Source organism: Helicoverpa armigera, chromosome 15, assembly GCF_030705265.1.
Source record: "Helicoverpa armigera isolate CAAS_96S chromosome 15, ASM3070526v1, whole genome shotgun sequence".
NCBI classification, from domain to species: domain Eukaryota; kingdom Metazoa; phylum Arthropoda; class Insecta; order Lepidoptera; family Noctuidae; genus Helicoverpa; species Helicoverpa armigera.
In genome coordinates, this window is record NC_087134.1 from 4,033,204 (window position 1) to 4,045,587 (window position 12,384).

The 12,384-nt window shown below is 35.2% G+C and overlaps 3 protein-coding genes across 11 annotated transcripts in view; 2 read left to right on the top strand and 1 right to left on the bottom strand.

The window, feature by feature from the left end:
- Nucleotides 1–12,384, bottom strand: part of LOC110371297 (semaphorin-1A) — a 301,020-nt gene that overhangs the window by 136,259 nt on the left and 152,377 nt on the right. The gene's annotated exons all lie outside the window — the stretch shown is intronic.
- LOC110371299 (cilia- and flagella-associated protein 20) lies at nucleotides 5,287–6,726 on the top strand. Its single transcript, XM_049845262.2, has one exon. It carries the CDS (start codon nucleotides 5,355–5,357, stop codon nucleotides 6,435–6,437), a length of 1,083 nt encoding a protein of 360 aa, XP_049701219.2. The 5' UTR covers nucleotides 5,287–5,354; the 3' UTR covers nucleotides 6,438–6,726.
- LOC110371300 (uncharacterized) lies at nucleotides 6,896–8,190 on the top strand. The gene has a single exon (XM_021327472.3). The coding sequence runs from the start codon at nucleotides 6,971–6,973 to the stop codon at nucleotides 7,985–7,987; it is 1,017 nt and encodes a 338-aa protein (XP_021183147.3). The 5' UTR covers nucleotides 6,896–6,970; the 3' UTR covers nucleotides 7,988–8,190.

Here is a 12,384-nt window from a genome sequence, read left to right on the forward strand (position 1 = left end):
TGACGAGTATCCGTACAAATCAGACGACTATTGGTACAAATCGCCCTTTTTTTACTTTTGCCTTAATAAGTATATAAACCCATCAAAATTATTAAAAAAACATTAGTTACTTAGAATAATGAATAAATAATCTATCACGTCATGCAAAAATTTTCATTTTCTATTGAATATTTAACACACAGTAGCGCTTCAAAGTCAGTGATTTCCGAAATCCGACGACTATTGGTACGTTTACCTTAATAATATTTATTATACTACAAAAAGATATAAGATTGTTTACTTTCACACGGTACATCAATTTCTAAGTAGAATCAGACTTTCGCACGATGTTCAATCTGAATGCACGTGTCAAGTCATATACTGACTAATCCATATGCTGACAAAATATGACACAGTTTTAAAAGATATCTCCGATGAATGTAGTGTTCAAAGTTACATCAAAAATCATCATCATCTCAGCCATAGGACGTCCACTGCTGAACATATGCCTCCCCCTTAGATCAGATACCTGTTGGAGGCGACCTGCATCCAGCGTCTTCCGGCGACCTTTATAAGATCGTCATCAAAATATCACACACAATTTACAAATTTTAAGCAAGAAACCCCAAAAAGTGTTACAAAACTTATTTTCACATATTTCACGTTTACACGAACAATGTCCGTGTTTATCTTTACAGTACATAAACGGGGGTCATTTTTGTCCGCCCTGGGCTAGAGGGTCATATTTTAAAAGGCCCGTCGCTGCCTCGTTCTGATAACACTGCCTATCGGTTATTTACTGACCACAGGGTAAACTTTACAGCCTTTTTGTGACCTTAAGTGTTATGGTAAATATGAATTGTAGTTGGTTTTTGTGAGGTGATGTTGGGTTATGTTGGTAGGGTTCAAGGACAACTTTTTTGGAGAAATTTGTCCAGTTTCAAATCTGCAAATAACTGTCATCGTGGTAGATCAATTGATACAAGATACGTGGTAATTGATACTTGTTGACAAATGTAATACAATTTGATGTACCACCACTAAAATAAGGTACCAAAAAGTTAACTAGTTACTTACCTACATTCTTAAATTATATTCTTGCAATTGCACTGTATATTTAAGTGAACTATGTAGTAATGTATCATCAAATTACATGTAAGTAATTTTGAATTGAGTTTTGAACTATGTCAACTTCACTTGACACTAAATAATTAAAAAGCAATATCTATTCACAAAGCCAAAGTCACCTCTATGCTATATTCATTAATTTCTAATGTTCACTTAAAGTTTGTAAATGAAACGAAAACAATTACTTACAACTTGAGAAAAATTAAAAGTAACCACTCATAGTTATTAATCTCACTTTTAATTAACAGCAGATGCTCTTCAAAACAATTAATCATTGTCCTATTTTAGAATATTCAAACGAATTTCTGCTTATCGATACTTAAAGTCTTAAGAAGCATATGACTTCAAGGCTTATCTTAGTTACTTAGTTTTTGCTCGAGGCGCTAAAAGGCATTATCAAAATTATATAAAGATAGACACGTTTTCAACAAATGTTTTTTATCGTCGTAATAAAACCTAAGAGAGTTGATACTTCATTACTTTCTTGGTGTATCTATAATATAAAAATGAATCGCAAAATGTGTTGGTAAGCGCATAACTCAACAACGCCTGGACCAATTTGGCTAATTCTTTTTTTGTTGTGTTTGTTATTGTCAGGAGAAGGTTCTTATGAAAAATAGGGTAAAGTAGAGAAGTCAGTTGACCGGAGCGAAGCCGCGGGCAAAAGCTAGTTTTATATAATTATTTGTCTCTTCTGATGACAACACATCCACGATACCATAACTTTCTAGTTCTCTTTTGGCTAAAAAAAAAAGTAAGTAGCGACCTATTGATAGGAGTCTTATAGGGAAACTCTACAGATAGACATTACAATTACAATACGATATCAGAAATTCGCAGCAGTTATTACAAAGTTGAAATGAACAATAAATTGGTTTCAACATTACCGAGGCTCCGAGCTCAACACAATGTTACAAGGACGTGGCTTGTATAAACTTTGTTCATAAGAATACATTATATCTGTAACAGCTGAAATGTTTGAGCAGAAATAATATTGTTGAGACCTAATGTCGGTCAAGGCTGAAAATCTCGAAGGGAAATTAACTACGCTGGGGATGTTTCTTTGAGTGAACCAAAGCTTGGCTTCTTAGACTTATTATAAACGTCGATCCTACATCCGTACAGTTTAATATATAAATTGATGATATTTGTGAAAATAGTGTTATAGTTTGTGTTTGGGTGTGTACATGTGTGTGTTATATGTAGCAAAATTGCAAAAATTATGAATTAAAATTAGATATATGACCGGCAAAGTAATTTCAGTGAAGATTGAACAAACCTTAGTTTTGTACGGATCTCTGAGTGCGAAAAAGACACAGGTGCTGTTATCCTTCCCTCATTCTCATAATTCGAGATGCTTGTGTCTTACAAGTTGTATCTTACATCTGTGTTTAGAAATTAATGAAGACAGACTTGCCTTGTGGAACATTAAAGTTAAGATCTGGAATATAGATGTGTAAACAAAAGACTTTTGGGAAATTATCATGTTCTAAAGTTATGTTCCATTCTCGATCGTATCATCACTAACTATCAGGTGAGAACAAGGCTAAATAGTTGGCTATTTATACAAAAAGGAACTGTATATTTATATCATTTCAATCACTTAAATATTGATACATAATTCCTGATTGCTATTAAACATTTTTCAAAATGAGGGAATTCTTAAACTATTATCAAGAAATGTCCACTGTAAATACTTATAACACACTTTTCCATGCACAGTAATTTCTTAAGAATAGGAACAAGTAAAGTAATTAACAAAGTCGTATGTTCTGCGAACGCCTGCGTCGTGTCATAGAAACGTCTAGAATGAATAGCTGCTATTAGTGAAGTGGGGCCTGCATCGTGTCTTTGTAGAAACTTGCAGTCGCTGGACATTATTTATATATTCTAGACGTATGATAGTGCTATTGTACGAAAGACTAAGAAAATGTTAGGTATACGTTATGCTTTGGGAGTTTTTTTTGTTTTCTTTTTAATTTATTGAATTAAGTTATCTGTTGGGTCATTAATATATCATGGGCTGGCACCCACATACACAACAAGCCCTTGCCTAGGACTTTTTTTAAAAACCTAAGAGCATATTGAAATGTACAAAACCAGCCTTTGATCATTATTAAGGTTCAACTTTATCAACAACTTAAACGTCAGTTTTCTTAAAACATTCAATTTTGAAAATAATAAGTTGTTTTATGAAAAACGGTTTTTACTATCAGTGAAAATGGGCCGATGACTTAAAATGTTTTTTTGCTATTTTAAAACTAAAAATTTACTCCCGTTTCTCAAAATGGACTTGATAGTTAAACATAATGCCATAGTCGGTAATAACATGATAGTTACAACATACCATTTTGCTAGTTATAACGTCTGGTGTTCATCATATCACACTACAGTTAATACGAGTAGGTATTATTAACTCGCTTGGTTCTGCTTTGTATCATTTCTGTCACATTCATTTGAAGTGGCTTGACAAACGTTTGTGTCTCTAACTCAAAGATACTGTTAACAGTCAAGTCTGCATCTATCTTTTAGTCATTCTTTTATATTTTTCACAATTCAGCATGCACGTACCTACATTTTTGTGCTAATTGTACTTAAAAACCAAAATAACAAAAATATTTCAAGGCAAACATTTTTTATTAGAACAGAATTTGTTACACAAAAGTTTCAAATGGCTTTGTGTACTAAAATTTTGGATATTAATTACAATAAGCAATTTTGAAAAAAAGTTACTAACCACACACATCACATCACATTAAAATATACAGGCTGATCCAATTACGAAAAAAAAAACAAAAACACTTAAAACTGGCGTTCCAAATTTAAAAAGTCCACAACACATACACAGTTCTGTTCACATTTAAAAAAGTACTAGGGCAGAGCGTAACGCCCGCTGAATATTCATAGCGAACCCGATTGTATCGCTTAATAAACACCCTGTGTACTAGTCAGCTCACGTGCCCCTAATGACCCGAACAGTATTAATGGAGGAAATTTTAATTTTCACTTAGAACCTTTTGCAACTGGATTTATGTATAAAGTGCTTGCGAGGTATGGAATTTGAAAATTTGTTTGAAGTGTTTGTTTGTTAGTTGATTAGTTTGTCGGTTGTTAGTTTGAAGGTTCGGTGAAGTATGATGTTGCGATTTTTTTTGTAGTCTTGAAAAACCACTCATTGCTAAATAAAAAGTCGATAGCTTTGTTTGAAGAGCAAAAAGATGTTATAATATTTAACTACTCAAAAACGTTGTCTCATTAAATATTAACATAAAAAATAAAACTCCTTTACGCAGAAAGTGTTGAAGATAAACTAGAATTTCAAGTAGTGCAAAAGCTAAAAGTAGCTGTTGTGAATAAATAAAATACGATCAACAGTAATGCTACGACTTCTACGAAATGTCTACGCCGTGCTACGCCGTGCTACGAGAGACTACGAGGGCTACGATTATATTATTTCATTTCATTTTCTTTACTGGTAGTTCTTTGTCATTTGATTGCCAGTTTATATTAGTAACTTGAGCTAAACTCTGAGAGCGTTTATGAGAATATGTTATGGTAAGAATAAAATCAGCCTTTTCGCAATTATGTATGTTAGGGCTTCCAGTCTAACGGGATGCAGCTAAGTACCAGTGTTTCATCTGATGTCCTCAAACTAAGATTGATTGTCAGACTTTCTGGCTTCTGACTACCCGTAATAACTGCCAAGGATGTTCAAATAAGCAGACAGAGCCAAGCAGACATAAGAGTAGTTACAACAAAATCTCAATTTTGATACGGAGTCCAAAAATATGGAAAATATTTTCATAATATAAGCGATGTAAATTCTAGTCGATGGAGTGCTGTCGTGATTGGCTCAAAGCATTTATGTACCTGATTGGGTGTGTTGGATGTCAGGGTATAATGCATAAGTGGCGACAAATTGTCGATCATCGCCCACAGCAAAGGGTACCTTATTTGTTGCAATTGAGCGCTATTGGGCGTGAGAATATAAATATCTTATTTACTATTTATCATAAAAGCTCATTGAACTGAATATATTGTCGTCACTCTTCATGTCACGTGGGATATTCCAAGAATGGTAGACTACAGTATTTAGCATAAATTCTCCTTAGATACCGTCTAATTTTAAAAAAAGTTGTGGAAAAATTCCATTGGTTATGCTTTGACAGATCTTTTGTAAGAGTAATGACAGATTTATTGAGAAACGATATACCTAGAATGTTACGAAAAATTTAGTAGTTTTAGATATGTTTAGGCAAGCTTACCAGCGAGGGATGCTCACTATATTTTATAGCATTGGTTCTAAACCTTTAGCAATTTGGGATACATTCACTAAAGACGGATACATAAAAAGATTTTTAGATGAAGATATTAAGTCCATGATTTTAGAAATAGGCGGAACTAATGTAAGTACAACATACATAGTATGTCCTAAAGGCAAAGAAGTATTGGGAGTAAGTATGCCATTCTTAGTGATGGTGCTTAAAAACCTTAAGAAATATTTTTCCTTTGAAGTCACTATACTGGATGAGACTGGAACAAGACGAAGATTCCGCATATCAAACTTCCAAAGCACTACGCAAGTCTTACCGCTCTGTACCGTGATGCCAATTGGCCTTTCAGATGGCTGGAACCAAATCAATCTCAATTTACCTGAATTCACTAAAAGGGCGTATAAAAAGCAATTTGTGGAGGTACAAAAAGTAAAAATAAACGCCAACACAAGACTAAGACGGGTATATTTTACAAACAGTCTTGTTTCAGAAGATCAGTTGCCTGCAGAGTATAGATTGTTTTACCCATTGAAACGAAAGCCATCGGCTAATAAAAATAAAATAACAAATACTGAGATTGTAGTTAAAACAGTTGATGAGATAATAACTCCTAAGATAGATCAGGGGAAAGTAATACCTCCAATGATAAAAGAAGAGGAAATAATACCCCCAATGATAAAAGAAGAGGAAATAGTACCTCCAAAGGTAAATCCGCCAAGTGAAAGAGTGTCTTCAACTTCAAAGAGTAAAGGCTCTATGCAGGTGATCAAAGCCGTGTCTCGTTTGCAATCTTTAGATGAAAAATCTCGAATGCTGGAAGTTGCTGCAGAAAAGCCTGAAGAAGCGAGTGACGTAAATGCTTCTAATGTGGATACAGCAACACTTTTACAAGCAGAGCATGCGACAACAGCACTAATTAAGGAAAAGGACATCGTAGTGGAAACAGCATCAGTTACTACAGATTTTTTAAAAGAACCGTCAGTAGGAGCGGCTGTGGCTGTTGAACAATCTGACCCGCATGCAGGAACTCTTACACCAATAGAAGAAATGGGATAACATTGATGAAATTATTGACATTGGGAAATTAAGAAGGTGAGGTTGAAGAAAGTGCCGAAACTCCTGCCGTTATCCTGATTAAAGACGGCGCGGCGTATCTTCTTCTATACTCCTGCGTGTGGCGTCATCGGTTTCAGAATCAAGAATGCATCCCAAGTGTTATTGTCAATTAAGTTTGATAAAGTTAAGTATGGATAGTGTTTATTTTAGATATAACTTTTAGGCTAACGATATAGATGCTAATTTATATAATAACTGTTTGTTTAACGAAATAAATATTAATATTCCTCACTACATCTTTTATTAAATTCGTAATACTTTTCAGGTGAACCGATTTTAGTTTTATGATTTTTGCCACAGTTTTTAGTCTAACCGTAAAAACTCCTTAGACGATCCTTTTTTTTAGAAACCATATACTTTTTAGTAAACTTGTCAATGTCATTCAGTAATCATTATACTTCAGAAAACAAACGTGTCCAACATTGTAAATAATATTTACATTTATTGCTGTTGTTTAACTAATTTAATCAACGATGTTCAAAAACTCATACCAAAATGGATTGCTGTCCATATTTTATAGTTGCGGGGCCAACCCTCTGGCGATATGGGACATGGAAGTGAAAAATGGACACATAAAGCGACTAACTGACAGTGAAGTAAATTCCATAGTCCTCGAAATCGTTAGTACGAATGTTGCAACTACATATATAACATGCCCAAAAAACAATCAAGTTTTGGGCATAAAACTACCCTTCTTAGTCATGATCGTCAAAAACTTAAAACGCTATTTTTCATTCGAAATCATGATACTTGACGACAAGAATATGAGAAGGCGCTTCAGAATCTCTAATTTTCAATCTACGACCAAAATCAAACCTTTTTGTACAAGCATGCCTATTGGTCTAGCAGGAGGTTGGAATCAAATACAATTTAATCTAGCTGATTTTACAAGAAGAGCGTATGGAACACAATTTATAGAAACTTTGAGAGTACAAGTACACGCTAATGCGAGATTAAGAAGGATTTATTTTAGCGAAAGACTTTACACTGAAGAAGAACTACCTCAAGATTACAAACTTTACTTGCCCTTGGAGCGAAAACAGAAGAAGGGGAAAGTCAAAAAAGGGGAAGAAGCAGCTACTTCGGCTGAGGGCGGTGCGCCAGGTGAGCCTGCAGCGCCAGTCGAAGCCAAGCAATCCGCAACAAAGAAGAGTGAAGTTGCCCCAACACCACCGAGCGCCCCACCTGAGAAGGCGGAGCCTGAGGCACCTCCTGAGCCGGAGCCTGCTGCAGCAGAAGCTCCTGCCGAAGAACCAGCAGCCGAGGAACCTAAAGCTGAAGATGCTGAAGGTGAGAAGCCAGCAGAAGAGGCTAAGGAAGCTGAGGGTGAGGCGCCTGAAGAAGGCGCTGAAGGTGCCCCGCCCGCCGAGACTACTGAGGCTGAGGCTGAGGGCCCCAAGGAAGCTGAAGGTAGCGAAACTGCAACAGTAGAACCCACGACTGAAGAAGGTGGAGAAGATGATGAAGAAGCGGACGCAGAGGGAGATTAAAATCATTGCAATCAGATTTTTGATCGGTTTTACGTTAATTTACTATTTTTTCGTTCTAATTGTTTAGATTTATTGTTGATAGTATAATTATGTACTCGTATTTTGCTTAATAGTAACGTTTATTGCTTTCAATTGCGAATAATGGAATGTAGATGATATATTATGTTATGCATGTAATTAAATGCTTGATCATTGTTTGTTTATTTTTGTGTTTTATTCTCATTTTGCGATGCGAGAGAGAGTTGACATTGTATATAGAAAATACATGAGTTTTTTAATAAATTTTCAACCGATGTAACATTGCGATCTCCCCTACGAAGTGCCATATCAAATCAATGTTCTATAAAAGGTCAAACAATTCCCTTGTGTGCATTAGTTAATAACAAACAAACAACAGGAGTCGGCTGACAGTTTAATTTCGCGAATGAATCGTTCATATTGAACGGTGTCGGCCCGATCGGTCACGGGGGGTAATAGGCTGTTGACGTTTAGTCAAATTACGTTAGGGGCAGCCCTAATGTATTATATTTGTTTTGATTTTTTTTGGTTATGTAACCCTGTTGGTTTGGGTTGATAGAAAGTGGTATTTGTGTATCAATTTTTTTTGTGAATGTTTAATTTTCAACTTGAGAAAGCTGTTTTTTTTTACAAGATTTTATTATTACAGAAGGGCGCAGAAGAATAGTCTGCATTTTGTTTTTATAATAATGTGGCATAAGTATTTACTAAACTTTCATCACTAAACCTCAGTACAGTCTCAAAGAAAATCACTCAAAATACCCACTGTGATTTCACTCATATAATAACCACAACAATACATCCTAAAGTGCTAATAAAAACAAACATGTGCGCCCTAAATCACATCACACACGAACTACGACCAACAAATCAAAGCCCAACATTGGCCCAACATTGGCCGCAGTTATTACAAGGCCCGTTGCGTGGATGATAACATTACTTGGCCGGTTTTCCGTAAAAACCGGTATAAATCACCGGCGCGCCAGCCCTGACTAATTACGGTTTAATTTAGACCAACAAAGGGCCACACTAGCTAACTTGCTTGATAAATCTCCAACATGTGTGCTGCCTAACGAGTAGTGACCAAACTGGAATAATAGGGTGGATATTTTATCGCTCTTAGTTAGGAATATTGTTAGTATGGGTTTTTGGTTTTCCGGGTAGTGAAGCCGGAAAATGTATCAATCCATTTGACCTTTATATTTTTGGAAAGAATATAAGGTCTCATTTTATAAGAATATTGCTAATGGCTACGTTCATTATTTTGTTTATAAACTAAACTTAATGAGAAATAAGGTATATAGCACACTGATTTTTAGATTAAAATGTTATGGTACCTATCACATTTATTTGTCTTAAAAAACACTGCGCTAAAAAGTATGAACAGAAGATCAACCTGAACCCTGTGTCAATTTATATTCCTGGATTAAAAAAAAAATGCGCTATAAAAATGAAACATATGCCACTACAATAAGTCACATAATCAAATAACAAAAATATAACTCGGGTCTATTATATCGAGTTTGTAGCTGATGGTTGAATTTCTAAGGTCAGAGAGCCTTTGTTTCTTTCGATGTCGTTTTTCATATAAATTGGGTATAAGAAGGGGATTATACGCCTTAGTGCCAACGTCGGGGCAACTATTTTTACTTCTGTACGTTTTTTCCTCTATTTTGTTCAGGATTTGTGTTGTTTACATGTCTTTGTGTGTATCATTTTAAAAGTGACTTATTTTATATTGAGTTTTGCTAAAGAACATGCCAATTTTTGATAAAAATGGTTTGGCAAGTTCGTTAAAAATTCTTCATTTGATCCAACTTCGATTATTTTAATTGACACACCCCAAAAGTTACTCTTAATCCGACATTCATAGAAACATTGGATTGGATTCGAATTTAAATGAAAATGATAAACGTTAATTAATAGAAACATCGGCTAAGCGGGAGTTAGCGTCAATCATAGCATAGGAAACTTCACTAACGGTAATTGAAAAAGTTAAAACTTTATACCTACGCAGAGATCAGAAAACGCGAATTATTAAACCAATTAAAAGTTGGCAACATTAACTGATTCAACGCACAACAAATTCGCACAGAAGTTGCCAGCCTTTAGCCCCGATTTTATTTGATATGGACCCTTTTCGATACGTATAAAATTGCCGTAAAGTTTTGATTACGAATAAAAAGAATAAGGACGAGAACAGGTAGGAAACGATTTTTATGTACCCTTTAACGATTTGTTTTAGAAGGAAAATCACGTTACATATCATAGTATTTGCTTTTTTATAGAATTGTTTTTAGTTTGTAGTATTCTAGTTATAGTTGTTGCAATCATTTCCCGTCATTATTATGATCAACAAGTTGCGAAGAAAGTCACACGAGTAACATAAACAATAACCTTGTCTTACATAGCAGTTACTGAGCTCTAAAATTATATTTGTTACGACTTTCCGCTTCCATCCTATTTTTCAAATAAAAAATAGGTATGGCCATAACCCTTTTATGAATTTTTAATACATTTCGTTTGTGAATATACAGATCGCGTTGCCAGTAAGGTTCAGATTACATGTATTATTGCAGCTAGTGAAGGCCGAAACGGGATAAAAAATTCATTTGAACGCACCTCCTTGCCGTTTGAATATGAAACTTATTACTTGAACTGTTGAGTGGCAAATCGCTAAATAGCAACATCCAACTCATTTTCCGCCGACATTGAATATTCTGCCATGTTTGAAGGAAAAACAAAGTGTTAAATTGCGTGGGGAGTCGCCTTTGAGTTGGTGACGGGTTAAGGAAGTTTGGTCCTTGTATGCTTGAGATAGAGTTGATATTAGTTTGTATTGTAGTGGACGTAGTGTGGGGAGGGGTGCGCTTCCTGTTACAGGAGACACGTAGAGAGGATGTGGGTCAAGTGGCAGGCAACAAAAGTGTGAGTGTTACGATGACGTGCTCTTGTGCAGTCGACGACGCGGCGTCGACTGCCGCCACTGTACGACTGACTGCATTCTGTTTGGATTGCTGCGATCGCCGTTTTATATCTAACAAACGTTACAAGTTCTTTATATCCAACAATTGTACATTGACATTGAATTCTTGAGACACCTTTGAACTCGTACAGTTGCGATTGTGACACCATGACACCCAGTTTATTTGCCTTCTAATCAACCCACACGAGTTGATAAACATAAACATATTTAATAAGTAATTTTGATGTATCTACTCATGCTCAGATTGACGTGGTAACTGAGTTAGACGGCCAGCTCGTCCGATACGTTGTCTCGCCTGAATATTAAAAGATTAATGAGGTTTTAACAATATTTATGGACATAAAAGAGGGGCTAAATTAACGGGTAGCTTGGGACGCTCCTCGTTGTTTATAGGTTTTTTGATGGACCGCGATAATTATTTATGTATGTTTATTGTTCCCTTCATCATCGTTTTGTATGTTTTTTTTAGAAAACAAACCGCTGTAACATGATTTCATTAGGTCAATTTGTACTTACAAATGTATGTACCATAGAGTAATTAATATCCTACAACCAAAAATGGACGTTCTTCTAAAATACACAAAAAAATATCTCTATTCGTGAACTATAAACAAACTGTAAAGTGATAAACAAAAGCAATCGCAACAATCACTCCAATACCACGGTTGGTTAAAATCGGACCAATCCTTGATCAAAAGAACGTGTCGTAACATTTTTATAATCCAACCGCTTCTCTGACTACAATCCAAAATAGACCTTTTCTACTAAGAAATAGGTCGGAAGATTGTATGAAGCAGCGTGTTTACTGTCTCGTGAAATCCAGACAGAAGCGTTGCGAACTAGAGGCGAAATGATAATAATTTCATATTATTTTGGAATTGTGCTTCATACAGCCGCAGTGTTGGGTCGTAAGCTGGCTTTATTACATACATTTCAGCAGATTCCCTCGAAGTAGAATTAACCCTGTGATGATGCCCTGGGTAGTATGTTAATGCATGTTGAGATAATGACTACGTATACAGAATATGCGTTGGAAATTGTTTAAAAGCTGCCTTATAGCTGGAATGTTATGTACACCGTTGTGTGGGAATAATATTGACAGTCACAACGTTTAGGGTTAGAGGAAATTTTGTACATGTTCTTCAAGCTCAGAATAAAATATTTTACAATTTAACCTTGTCTTTTGCTTTGAGTTTTACCAAAAGATAAACCCGGACTATTATTTCAGATTTTCAAAAAAATATCTATCTACGTACATTAATGGTTATTTTATGAGTCAATTTATTTATTGTTAAAAAAGTCTGTAAGTTTTATCAACGCTTTATAAATATTATTTGGACTTGTTGTTTTCATTGTATTGGCGTAAGAGGATTAAAATATTAAGGATCGAAGT